General features: G+C 39.0%; 1 protein-coding gene across 17 annotated transcripts in view; it reads left to right on the forward strand.

Annotated features, from left to right (window-relative positions):
• The window catches only part of NCOR1 (nuclear receptor corepressor 1), a 161,107-nt gene that overhangs the window by 61,389 nt on the left and 85,520 nt on the right, over window positions 1-14,198 (forward strand). For 9 of the 17 annotated variants that reach the window (XM_086686110.1, XM_086686120.1, XM_086686116.1 and 6 more), the window contains exons 7-12: window positions 4,044-4,100; window positions 4,895-4,947; window positions 5,281-5,307; window positions 7,403-7,469; window positions 9,874-10,046; window positions 11,719-11,809. In XM_086686110.1, coding sequence (XP_086542236.1) covers window positions 4,044-4,100; window positions 4,895-4,947; window positions 5,281-5,307; window positions 7,403-7,469; window positions 9,874-10,046; window positions 11,719-11,809 — 468 coding nt within the window. The remainder of the gene's footprint in view (window positions 1-4,043; window positions 4,101-4,894; window positions 4,948-5,280; window positions 5,308-7,402; window positions 7,470-9,873; window positions 10,047-11,718; window positions 11,810-14,198) is intronic. The other 8 variants (XM_086686114.1, XM_086686121.1, XM_086686124.1 and 5 more) reach the window with 1 other exon arrangement.

Genomic DNA, 14,198 nt, shown 5'->3' on the forward strand with positions numbered 1-14,198 from the left:
GTGATTTTTTTTTTTTAATTAAAAAAATTTTTTTTAATGTTTGTTTATTTTTGACACAGAGAGACAGAGCATGAGTGGGGGAGGGGCAGAGAGAGAGAGGGAGACACAATCCGAAGCAGGCGCCGGGCTCTGAGCGGCACAGAGCCCGACACGGGGCTCGAACTCCCAGACCACGAGATCATGACCTGAGCCGAAGTTGGACGCTCGACCAACTGAGCCACCCAGGCGCCCCCAGTGATATTTTTTAATTGATTGAATTTCTTAATTAGCCTTGTCATTATTAGTGAATTCTCTGGTTGCCTGACTAGGATGTGAGGACCGAATACTATTGAGCAAGATCTGATGGAGAGTTTACTTGTGTTCAATTTATGCTTTCATTACTTTGTGCAGTAAGTGTTTCTTGGTGCCCAGCGACAAAGCTGAAAACTTTCAGACCTCTTCTTTCCCCTGTAGCACGTGTGTATTCAGATTCGTTGTGCATTGTCTGAAGAATAGAAGAACGACCAAACTTGAGATCTTGGTATTAGACTCGTGGTGAAGGTTCTTTTTCACTCATAGTAACTGTGGAAATCCTCTTTTTACAAATCTCTTCTTTCTGATTGGCCTGCTACTAGTCTGCAGCCTTGGTGGATTTGGAACAGAGGTTCCTGGAGGGGAAGCCACGAGAGTGCGACTGGGCTCGGAGCCCAGGCTTTCTCACTGCTGCCTCGCCATGCTGCCTTGTGTAAGGCCTTTGCGGCTTTTTTAGCTTTCTTTAATGAATGACCTTATCTGTTTTGACACTGGAGGAAGGGAGAAATGGGTGAAGGCAAGGAGACATTTCTCTCTTGTTCCTTTTGTGGCAGCAGTCTACACTGGGAATTAAGCCTAATGTGGCTTAAGAGATGGGGGCCATTATCTTGTATTAGGCCTCTTTGGTTTCTTTAGAAAGTTAGTGGGAGGGGGGCACCTGGGTGGCTCAGTCGGTTAAGGGTCCAACTTCAGCTCAGGTCATGATCTCATGGTTCGTGGCTTCGAGCCCTGCATTGGGCTCTGTGCTGACAGCTCAAAGCCTGGAGCCTGCTTCAGACTCTGTGTCTCCTTCTTTCTCTCTGCCCCTCCCTTGCTTGCACTCTGTTTTTCTCTCAAAGTTAAATATTTAAAAAAAAAAAGTTACTGGGAGGAAGAAAACTACCCAAAAGTGACTGTTTAATTTGAAAATTGGTTTCCTGAGAGAAAAATTGTCTTGCATCATATTTAAACTTTAGACCGAGATTTATTTAGTCTCTAAACAGACTCTTCTCCTGGGCTGTTTTTAACAGTTCAATTTGCTGTTACCCTCCCCAGTTGTAGGATCCAAAAATATTTATAAATGCTCTAATTTCAGAATTATAATACATACAGAGAAGGGTATGCATGGAGTATAGTTCTCAGAAACAGCTCGGTTATATTTTGTTTGCGTGACTTGCAAGTTAAAGTGACAACAGATGAAGGAAAGAGATCGAAAGTAGAAAGTATACTCCGTGCCATCAACCTCTAGTCACCTAGGCCTGTGTCCTGGGAAGTCTCTGTTTCCCTCTCTCGGCCACGCTGTAGGTTTGGTTAACTAACGAGGAGCATCATCCCCTCCTCCTAAATCGTGGTCTCCCTCCTCCTTTGGCAATAGCTTATTTGAGCCCTCATCACTCACATAAATGGTGACTTTTCCTTCCTTCAGTCTTTTTTCTTTCTAACCAGTCCTTCATATTTGAGTCCTCTTACATGATTCTCGAAATAAAACCTTTTGATTATTTCCCACTTTCTGCAGAATAGCCCAGACTTTTTATCAGTGCCAACATGCCTGCCTGCCTGCCTGGCCGTTGGCCCGATCCTCCTTTCTTAAAGCTGTCCTACCAGAATAGCTTTGAAAGTTCCATTGCAGTGTTAGTACCTTTATCCCAGGATGTTGCCTCTGCCTTCGGGCATCCCAGTGTCTTGTCTTTCTTGTCTGTTGAGTGCGCTCGTGCTTCAAGACCCTGGCTCAAGTATCATTTTCCCTATGAAGATTTTCAGGACCTCTTATCCTTCTCCTTTTTGTTGTTTTCTTGGTACCTAGCAAACACCTGGCACACAGAACGTATCAACAGGTTTGAAGAATTAAGTACTTCTGTCTATAGACTTAGACTAAAAATTACAGTATGGAAATGTGAGGGTTTTAAATTAAAATGTTGGCCTGCCAGACTTGATAGGTTAATATGTTCTTAGCAATTAAGCCAACGTGAAGTCAAATATTTAATAAAACTTTGCAAAACTTAAATCTTGGGTTGCAAACATCTTAAATACCAGCTTTTAAAATTAGCTCTGGAAAGGTGAGTGCCAGATAGGATACTAGTATTTGCCAGAATGTCACTCTGTGTCTTTTGTGTATGGTTCCACTTAGCCTGCCCGTTCTGGGTATGGACTAACAACACACAGCCCCTTGAGGGAGCGAAGTGAAGGCACTCCTGGCTGGCTCAGTCAGTAGAGTATGTGGCCCTTGATCTCAGGGTTGTGAGTTTGGGCCCCATGTTAGGTGTAGAGATTACTAAAAGTAAATTAATAAACTTAAAAAAAAAAAAGCAAATTTAAAAACTGGTGAGTGTTGGGTCTGGAGAAAGTTAGTTGCGGGTGCAACTAAATTTCCAAGTTTATCATCTATGATGATGTTCTTTGCATGCTATTTAATATATGCCTAAAGCTGATAAATTTGAATTTCGTGATAATTACATTTTGACTTCTTGAGTTAGTTACCTTAGGACAGTGATTTGTTCTCAACTGGAGGCTGTTTTGGTTGTTAGACCTTGGAGGATAGACAGAGTGCTACTGGCATCTAGTGGGATACTGCTAAATATCCCACAATGCCTAGGCACAGTCCCCAGAACACGCATCTGGCCCAAGTAGTGCCAAGATTGACAAATCCTGCCTTAAAACTATCTATAGAAGTACGATCTGCTATGCAAATTTAATGGAGTTTTATAGTTTTATATTTGACATTATTGGTATATTTATTTTTCATCTTAATAACTTTTCAGTTTCCTGGAGTTTGGAAAGTGCATGACACTGTTTTGTGCTTCCTGCACTAGTTGTTTTCACATAACATATATGAAATAAACACTTGATTTTGATTGATAGATGAAAAGGAGAATGTTTATCTTAAGGAAACATCTTTGTACTTGGGGAATACTGATGAATATCCATTCCCACTTGTGTGTCCCATCAGAAACCCTGCAGAGTCTCCCAGCAGCAAATACATTGAGGTAGGGGTCTGTGCAGCCGAGAGGGAGCCATTGTTAGCAACTGGAATGTGTTGGCTGAGAACCATTGACATGTTTGGTAGTCCTACAATTCCAGTTTTAACATCTTCAGCATCGAATTTGTTATATTTCATTTGTCCGTTCAAGGATGATTTCTATTAGATGGCACATCGGCCTAGATCATTTTACTTTTGAAAATGGACTGTAAAAAAAAATGCATAATTCAAAAAAATATGTAATTCAGCATTTATTTACTACTGAACACTTGTGTAATTCAAACTAGTTGTTTCCTCTGTTCAGTTATTACCAAGGTTTTCTTGTAACTAGAATATAAGCTCATAATAAGCTTTTCTTCCAAGAGATCAATTTGGCTAACACCAGTAAAGACTGGTGACTTTATGGTATTTTATGTTTAAAAATTTTTATTCATGACAGTCCGAGTCGAAGTGTTGAGGGGCTCATTTCTAGTAGTGGATCTGTGTTCCTTCTGCCTAGAATCTTGAGATCTGTTTGCTGTTAAGAACTGAACGAGTCTTCAGGTATTACTTTGAGTACAAATGTGAAGTACTGAGTGAATTTTGTGAGGAAGCTATGAAAATGAAAGAGGATATTTCAGCCAATCACATGACAAGAATACTTGGAAATATAGAAAAGTTCAACTCTAGAGTAGTCTCAGAGATAAAGTAAATAGGGATTGGAGCTAACAGTGGAAAATACTAAATTGGTAGTGATTTTGCACCCAGGTAATACAATTTTTTTAATTGTGTAATATAATGATGTCTTTATCTGTAGAAAAAAGCAGAAGAGGCTCATAAAATATTTGAAGGTCTTGGCCCAAAAGTGGAACTGGTAAGTAAGAGATTTCTTTTTCTTTTTTTTTTAATGTTTGTTTATTTTTGAGAGAGAGAGAGAGAGAGAGAGAGAGAGAGAGTGAGAGAGCAAGCATGAATGGGGGAAGGGCAGAGAGAGAGGGAGACACAGAATCTGAAGCAGGCTTCAGGCTCTGAACTGTCAGCACAGACCCCAATGTGGGGTTTGAACTCAAGAACCTTGAGATTATGACCTGAGCCGGAGTCAGATGCCTAACCAACTGAGCCCCGCCCCTGGCACCCCAAGAAATTTCTTTTTTCACATTGAGTGTTTTTTTTTATAATTTTTCTTGAGATAAGATGGAATATAGTCTGTCTACTTTGGAATGAGGGGGATGTGGCTGGGCAGTATGTTGAAAATAACGCCATACAAACTTGCAGAAGTATTATCCTGGGCTTTTTTTTTTTTTTTTTTTTTTCCTGAGGAGCCATTTAATCACACCCAGGTAAAGGCAGGAAGACGTGAGAACAAAAATAGAAAGCTCTTTGGACCATGTGTTCTTCTTTGCCTTTGAGATTAAAAATTTGTGAATAAATGTATTTCCTGTGGGCTACAGTGGATTTATAAACATTTTTACAGTAGTCCCCTTAATAGGAGATAGGGTAAAGAGAATTGTTCAGGGAACCCGAAAGTCTGGAGGTTTTGGTAGGGCATGTGTTGTGTAGGCCCATGAGTACTTCACCTTGGATTGTGTTAAAATATAAGTTGTTTCTTTGTATTTTCATAGACATGTGTACAACACTTTATATGTAAATATTTGATTTATTTTATAGCCACTCTATAACCAGCCATCAGATACCAAGGTGTATCATGAGAACATCAAGACGTAAGTATTTATCATCTTTGGAGTTCTTCAGTTAAAGACCATATATTCTATAAAGAGATCATTTTTATGTTATCTGCTGACATATTATTATAATATAGTGTAGGTGTGTTTTAGATTTGTGTAATTTGCTGTCGTTTTACTATATGTTATCTTCCTCTGGCTTCTTGGGGGTTGGGGTAACAGCTTTGAGTTTCCGAGGCCAAAAAATGAAATAAATTATTGCATACAACTAGCTGGTTTTATGATCTGCTAGTAAAAAAGGTGAATACTTAACATTGAAATGGCTTACCTTGAGGCTTGAATTTTTTGCCTCCTGTTTTGTCTTTTTTTCAGTGGAGTACCTGCAAGGCGCATGATGAAGTAAGATAATGAAGCTTTTTCATTTAAGACTAGTGATGACACCGTCCCCCACCAAGCCACATCTGCCATTGCAAAGTAGAAGTGCCACGGATCATTTTATCATTATTCAAAATCCTATTCTAGGGAAATCCCTTCCATGACTCTTGCTAATGACGGTATTTGTAGACCCTTCTGCCATTTAATGTCCTGGTGCCTTGGAAGCGCTCTGTCACCTCACGTGGGTGAGGAGACTGCTCCACAATGTAGTTTGCTTAGCCTTGCTCATCCTAGATACCAGGCCTTTCTGGATGCAGATTCTGGAATAAGAGCATAAGTGAAAAGAAAACCTAATTTCTCGATCTGATTGAAGTAAGAGAGGAAGCTAGATAGGTATCTTTTTTTTTTTTTTAAATTATCATACTTTAAGAGAATTTAGGTGAATGATTCTTAGTTTATAACGAAAATGTGATATTTCTACTTTATGTTTTATTAAGAATAATAATCGGAACATTTTAATTATCTGCTAGTACAGTTACTGATGAGCACATTGCTATTTATATATCATCTCTATATTTTTTCTTTTAAAACCTTTCTTACTGAGAGTATGTGCAGTAGTTGACTACTTTGCAGAATTGGTGGCAAATATAATTTGCATGGTAGTATGCATGAAAAAAATTGAAATTTGAATACTTTTAACTTTTGTTAAGTAAGTGGTTTATAATGATAGTCATGTAACTTAGAATTTTTCTGTGAGATGCTACTGTGGTCTTGACCGCCCTTAGAAGTAGGTTTAGGCAAAACTCATAAAATATACCTTGTTTTGAAACTGTTTAGCTGTTTTAACATTTTTTGAAAGAAGAATAGCAGATAAAATCTAGTTGGCTACCGTTAATGATATTTTTCCCCCCCACAAAGCTTCAGTTACGTTTGTGTTCTGTCTTTTCCCCGCTAGTATTAGCTGGAGAGCAGCTCTGTCTGATTTATTTCATGTTGTCTACACTGCCCCACTACAGTGCTTAGCACACTGTCCTGGGATGGGTTACTGACTGGCTGACTTCTTCACTTAAATCCTAGGAAACTTTTTAAATTATGTTTATTGATTGTCATGTGCTTTTGAGTAGCACATAATTAAAATGAGAGCAAACTGAGTTTATGGTAGCACTTCTGTACGTCAGCTTGGGAGATAATCGTTTACTCAGCTGCATGCATCCATATGAATCGTGTGGTACCTCTTCTCTCATCGCCGTCATTTGCTTTGTATGAAATAGCAAATATACCTTTTAATAATTCTTTTCATGTCTTGGCTACTTTCCCATATAGCCAGCTCCTGACTGTCCATGCTAATTTGAGTGGAGCCAGTGTCACTGTTAGTCCCGAGTGGCAGATAATCCAAAAAATTACTTCTACTTGCCTTGGCTTTGTATTTATATTTGAATAATCAGCTTGAAATCCTTTCTGGAAGTAGGTGGGGTATAACTATTTATATTTGAACCTGCATGTCATTGTTTTTGAAGATCGCAATGCTTCACATTTAAAAAGTGTAACTGTTTCATTAAGATGCAAGAGAAGTCTTCCTGTCTTGTGCCATTGCCCTCCATGACTTCTTAGAGTGGATTATATGTCATTTCTGTGACTGAAGGAAATCTTCTGTGTCAAGCAGAAGTCCCCTCTCTCTTTGTGGGTGTACGTTCTCCTAGAGGGGAGATCAGCACCATACCTGGGGCAGGGAGGTAACTTTAAAAGCTTCTCCTTCTCTTCTACCTCCCCTCCTCTAAGAGCGCACAAAGACGCTTAGATCACCAGAGATCTTAAGAAGAATCAGTAACTGTGTAATTATAACTTGAAAATGTTTGCCTTATACTTGGATGTCATAATTGAAAATGAACTATTTGTATAAAATCTTGCTGTAGAGTGGGAGGAATTTTAGTCAGTTCTAATTATTGCAAAAGTCTTATTTTGCAGGGTGAAAAAATTAAGATTAACTTTGATTACATCAGATATTCCTAAGTGATCTTTGCTTGTTTTTCAGTGTCTCTGAAAAAAAAAAAAAAAAAAGTGATGCATTATTAAGTTGTGCTTTTTCTTAATGTCATACAACCATATTTTTCTCTTCTAGAAACCAGGTGATGAGGAAAAAACTCATTTTATTTTTTAAAAGAAGAAATCATGCAAGAAAACAAAGGGTGAGGTCCTATCCTTTAACTGAAATTTGTACAACTTTCCCATTCATGCTCATTTAGGCATTTGCTTTCCCTTTATTAGTGAGAGTGGCTCTTGATTATATTTGAGAGAAGGTGCTGATGTAGAAAGTAACTGGGTAGAACTTAAATACAAATGTAATCCTAGCAACAATTGACATTTAATGTCATTATCAAATTAATTTCTTTGGCCATCCGTGTCTAGCATTTTCATCTAGTCAAAATAAAGAAAATGGTGAGTAGTTAAAAAAGAATATGAGAGAACTAGGACGTTCTACATTTAGTCTCTTAAACCCTCAAACAAATGTGGGTAAGTTACGGTCATGCTAAGTAGACATTACTGTTCGTTCTTACTAGGAACCGGGTCAGCTAAAGTTCAGCTTTTTGAAATTCAGATACTTTTTCATATTTATCATATGACTCGCAGTCCACAAGTTTGGTGGTTATGATCTTCATGGAAATGAAGTTACAGAAAATACAATGCCAGAATACCACTTTTCGCAATGTGTTCGTACTCAATTTAGGCACACTTGATTCGTTGAAATTCAGTTGCTTAGCAAATAGATGATGTCCTTTAATTCACATCAGAAATGAACTGTGTACCCTATATTTAATGACATGACAGTTTAATGAATTGTAAAGCTCAAGAGTCAGCAGCTTTTACTTGATCTATAACTTCTAATGAAATTTGTCAGTCTGGTCCTTCAGATACTATCTGAAATTACTGGGTTTTTTTTTTTTTTTTTTTTTTTTTGGTGGGGGGCAAAATCATATAAATATTAACTAAGAAATTAGCTAAAGTATATTTTTCCTCCCAGTAATTTTGTTGTAATTATGGTAATTGCTAAATTCGCTGTCTGGTGATACAAACATAGAAGCATAGGGTTTGTTTTTTCGGACTTCACAGACTATGTAGTTATAATGTTTCTGTGTGCACTGATTTGTTTAATAAATATCTGTTGGTTGTTTACTCTGTCCCATGTATTATTCTACAGAGGTGAGCAAGATAGCCATATGGCTTTAAGCCTTAGGGAGCCTGCGGTATAACTGGGGGGCAGACAAGTCAGCAGGGAATTACAATATGTGATCGCACTGTGGTACAGGACATACAGAGGACTGTGGGACCGTGTACGAATGGCAGCTGATTCGCCATGTGTGAATCATAAAGGGGAGTTGCAGGAAAACCAGAAACCCTGGAAATTTGAACAGGCCAAGGGAGCAGCTTACGTGAAGGTCTGGGAGGTGGAGGGAGTGGGGCAGGTTCAGGCTGAGCTGCATGGCCCCTGAGGCCCACCTAAGAGACTTTGGGTTAGACCCCAAGGGCATCTTTGCAGTGTTTGAACTCAGGAAGTGACATGTCCAGGTTTGTATTCTAAGAATTGGCATCTGGCTACACCATTAGAACGCTTGAGAGACTTTGAGGAGGCTCTTACTTTGATGTAGGTGAAGGATGATGTTGGCCTGGACTGAGGAGCCAGCGGGAGACATGGAGAAAGTGTGAGGGATACACAAGACGTACAGGAGTTGGAAAGAACGATCGGGTAGTGTGTGGAGGTGGCGTGGAGTGTGAGGAGGGTAATATTCTCCTCTCTGGTGCCACTTTCTTGAGATGACCAGTGTTCATGGTTTTTCATGAGTCCTCCTACACCTTTTTCTATCTGTGTGTTGACGTGTTCACAGTTCTGTGCTAATAATGGAGACTTCTTGCTTCTCGGTTTAAAAAAATGATATCATACATTACTCATTTCTCTAAAAGGATTGGTTCTTGATTTCATGTAGTTCACTGCATTTGTTTTTATCATAAAGTACAACCAATTCCTGCCTTTTCCAGACTATCAAAAATGTGAATTAGATACCATTATTTATGGTAACAAAAACCTTCAAGTAACCAAAACCTCCAGCAGCAGAGGAAGGGTTAAAGTGTGAGTGTTTTCTGTGACAGGTTGGAAGGAAAGCACCAGAATGTTAATATGATTGCTGTTGGGTGATCGAGTTTATGAACTATTTGCATGTTTCTGTTATTAATTTTCCATTTTTGTTGACAATGAAGACCTACCTACATTGTTATCGGGAAAATAATAAAAGTAGCTGATCAGCTGCCAGTAGTAGCTCATTAATTAATTAATTTCTTTTAGTCTTAACATTAACTAAAAAAAACAACAACAAAAAAAAATCAGCCAAAATGTGCTCTATATGCTGACCTTCATAGGAAACAGAGCTCTTTTCTCTCTCCTCTTTCAGATCAAGGACAGTTTTTCATTCACAGTTGAGTCCTAGGCTAGATGTACTCCTGACTTAGCCTTAAGAAGTAGCATTTACTTTAAAGTATTAGGTTTGTCAGGATGACAGAGTTTAGTTTAATTATTAATTTGCTACGGGTATTTAATAGGAACAAAAAATCTGCCAACGTTATGATCAGCTCATGGAGGCATGGGAGAAAAAAGTGGACAGAATAGAAAATAATCCCCGGAGAAAAGCTAAAGAAAGCAAAACAAGGGAGTACTATGAAAAGCAGTTTCCAGAAATTCGAAAACAAAGAGAACAACAAGAAAGGTTTCAGCGGTAAGTAGTTTGATGGGTAGTGCCTACGCTCTTCTCCTGGCTAATGGCTAGGCTCTTCCTCTCCGAAAGAGTTACTCTTGTGCTCTTTCTCAGTGTTAATGGTTACCTGAATCTGCTCTTAAGAAAGTTCAGAAAGAGGGGCGCCTGGGTGGCGCAGTCGGTTGAGCGTCCGACTTCAGCCAGGTCACGATCTCGCGGTCCGTGAGTTCGAGCCCCGCGTCAGGCTCTGGGCTGATGGCTCAGAGCCTGGAGCCTGTTTCTGATTCTGTGTCTCCCTCTCTCTCTGCCCCTTCCCCGTTCATGCTCTGTCTCTCTCTGTCCCCAAAATAAATAAACGTTGGAAAAAAAAAAAAAAAAAAAAAAAAAAAAAAAGAAAGTTCAGAAAGAACTTTCATTTTGAATATAAAACTTCATTAACAGCTTGCAAAGATTATGTCTTGGTGAATTTAATATTAATTTTTTATATTTAGTGATGCTGTTCAATCTAAATTTAAATGAATATCTTGAAATTAATTCTTCTGTTCTTTTTTTGAAAAAAATTTTTTTAACATTTATTCATTTTTTGAGACCGCGACAGAGTGTGAGTGGGGTAGGAGCAGGGAGAGAGGGAGGCACAGAATCCGAAGCAGGCTCAAGGCTCCGAGCTGTCAGCACAGAGCCCAACGTGGGGCTTGAACCCACAAACCGTGAGATCATGGCCTGAGCTGAAGTCGGCCGCTTAACTGACCGAGCCACCCAGGCACCCCAATTCTTCTGTTCTTGAAGATACCCATTCCTTTAGAACTGATAGTTAAAAAGAGTAGACTTACACATTTCTTTGTCCTTCGTTATCTAATAATATGACCAAACAGTATTTAGATCGATTGCTAATTAAGAAATTCTTTGGTATTGGTAGATAGTTTCTGATTTGTTTTTACTTGGAGAACAAGTATTTTGCAAAAGTAAATGCTTTAGATTTCTTCTCCACTGTCTCTTGTAAGAGTATATGTAAGCCTTAATTCTTTTCATCACGATAAAGCTTTTGTGAGGGACGATGGTTGTTATTAACCCTCCCCTTTAAAAAATATTTAATGTATTTTTCAAAGTCTGCTGTCTACTCTGGAAGGCAAAGATTACTAATTGAAATGGAAATGTCACCATTACCTGTGGTTTTCTAGAATTTTCCCATAAGTGGTTCTGCCATTTGAACTTGGACATGTAACCTTTAAATCTTAATCTCAGGCTGGGTAGCTGGGTGGCTCGGTGGGTTAAGCATCTGACTCTTGACTCCAGCTCAGGTCACCATCTCACAGTTTGTGAGTTCGAGCCCTGCATTGGGCTCTGCGCTGTCAGTGTAGAGCCTGCTTGGGATTCTGTCTCCCTCTCTCTCTGCCCCTCCCCTGCTTGCTCTCTATTTCTCTCTTTCAAAAAAACAAAAACAAAAACCGAAAACATTAAAAACAAAAAAAATCTTTTTTTTTAAATCTTAATCTCAACATTTAAATCATTCTTCTGTAGAGTTCTAATCTTCAAGCATATTACTTAAAAGAGTGGCTCAATAGCATTTCTTCTCTGACTTCTTGTCAGGTAAAAAAGTCCCATTCAGTAGAGTAATGCATATAAAAGTAACTTAGTTGATGTCTTCTTTATGGAATGCCTTTAAATATATTTATAATTTCTTTCTTGTATTTAGAGTTGGGCAGAGGGGAGCTGGTCTTTCAGCCACGATTGCTAGGAGCGAGCATGAGATTTCTGAAATTATTGATGGGCTCTCTGAGCAGGAGGTAAGACAATTAATTTAATTTTTATTTCACTGATTATTCAGGCATTTTAGCCTCCTATGCCAGGAACTAGGGGTTTATTTGTACATCAGTGAGGGAACATTTATAGAGCTTGGACTGTTCCAAAGACTGGCCGACCACTGAAGGTTTTAAACCAAGCAGTTACACAATTGTGTTGGCATTGTACATAGGTGGTTTTGGCTTGGAAAGAGGCGAGGAGGCTGTTCAGATAAATAAGAGCCTGAATCAGGGCAACAGTGGCAGGGATGTATCGGAGCAGACTGACAGGAGAGATTCATCGGAGGTGGAATGGGCAGGGTAAGGTGGATTGAGAAAGAAGAGGAGTGGAAAGTGACTCCCCAGTTTCTAGGTTAGAGGATTGAGCTGGTGGTGCCATTTTCTAAAAGAACAAAGGAGCATGTATTTTGCGGGTGTTTGTATGTTGAGTTGTGGACGTGAGGTGTGGGTGGATTCTCCAAAGTGTGCTCTCTAGCCAGGGGAGCCTGGGAGAGAGATTTGATATGGATCAATAAATCAGTGCTGAATAAGAAGAAATTTCAGTCCCTAACATGAGTCTTCTTAGCTGTTGTTCAAGGTTGGTTTCTAAAGATTGGTCTCTAAAGTTTGTCTCTAAAGGTTGGTCCAAAAGCCACCTCTTGTTTATTTAGTTTTTCTGGTTTTGATTTTATATACTGTTTTTTTTTTTTTTTAACAAACCTCATCTGTGGTATCAACTATGCTTCAATTAAAACACACACACACACACACATACACACACACACACACACACACACACACACACACACACACACACACACACACACACACACACACACACACACACACATACACACTCACATCCACCCACCCACCACCACCAGAAAACCTCATGTCGAAATTCTGAAGGTCTTGCTTATTAGAATGTGGTGGTCTCCTTAAGTAATGATCAAAGACAATGATTCAGTTGCTATATATTTCAAAATTTGTGGTCATAATCCCTGCAACGATGACTAAATCTGTGTTAAATTTCGTTGCTTGCTTTTTGACTGATTTCACTAGGGCACATCTGTAAGCATCCAAAACTAGTAACCACCTGAGGTGACTTCAAGCTAATGTGTCTGCCCCAAGCTGTTCTTTGGTCTTCAGACTGATTGAGAGTACCCCACAAAATTAGACACTTTGTAAGGACTGAGTGTAAGGCGGTATCCACTTCTGTAAGGAAGAGTTTTAGGGAAAAACAAAACCTAGCTTTGTGTTGGGGTCAATACCTGTAATTTTGGTTAAAGGTCTTTCATAGAAATTTATGCTTGTGAACTCAGGAAATTAAACTTCGGGAAAAACTAATTGTATAGATGTAACAAAGTTTTAGTTGAAATTCTAAGGATAATGGTCTTCAACTTTCAGTGGAGAGATTATGTAAAGTTAGCAAGAAGAATTATACACGTGAGTTTAATTTAAAATCAATGCCCTTAGGATTTTGGTGCCTGTTTGCTTTTTTTTTTCTATTTATTGGTCTCTAAAATGACATTAAGACTTACTGTCTAAAATGACATTAAGATTCTTAAAAATAAGACTGTTAATGTAATTAAGTGTTTCTTAAGATCATTATTTCACTGAATTTAACATTAGTTATTTAGGTCAAAAATTTTATTATTTGGAGTGTCTGGGTGGCTTAGTTGGTCAAGCGTCTTAGTCTTTTTTTCCTTTTTTTAATGTTTATTTATTTATTTTGAGAGAGGTGGTGCACAAGTGGGGGAGGGGCAGAGAGAGAGAGAGAGAGAGAGAGAGAGAGAGAGAGAGAGAGAATCCCAAGCAGGCTCTGCACTGTTGGTGTAGAGCCCAGCGTGGGACTCCATCTCAGGAACCGTGAGATCATGACCTGAGCCGAAATCGAGAGTCAGATGATTAATCGACTGAGCCACCCAGGTGCTCCTCTGCATCGGACTCTTGGTCTCAGGGTCGTGAGTTCAAGACCTGTGTTGGGCTCCTCACTAGATGTGAAGCCTACTTAAAAAAATAAAAGAAATAAAAATTTATTACTTGAAGTATCTCCTTCTTTTAAGTAAAAATCTCTTCTCAAATTGTAGTAGTGGGATATAGAAAAAATAACATGTATCACCTCTGTCCCTATAATTCATTTAATGAGCTTTTTTTTTTTTTTAGTGTTTATTTTTGAGAGAGAGAGAGAGAGAGAGAGAGAGAGACAGACAGAGCACGAGCAAGGGAGGGGCAGAGAGAGAGGGAGACACAGAATTGGAAGCAGGCTGCAGGCCCTGAGCTGTCAGCACAGAGCCTGATACGGGGCTCGAACTCACAAACCGTGAGATCCTTACCTGAGCTGTAGTCGGACACTTAACCGACCGAGCCACCCAGGCGCCCATTTAATGAGTGC

The sequence above is a fragment of the Puma concolor genome, chromosome E1 (genome assembly GCF_028749965.1).
Source record: "Puma concolor isolate L17-30 chromosome E1, mPumCon1.1.hap2, whole genome shotgun sequence".
Taxonomy (NCBI): domain Eukaryota; kingdom Metazoa; phylum Chordata; class Mammalia; order Carnivora; family Felidae; genus Puma; species Puma concolor.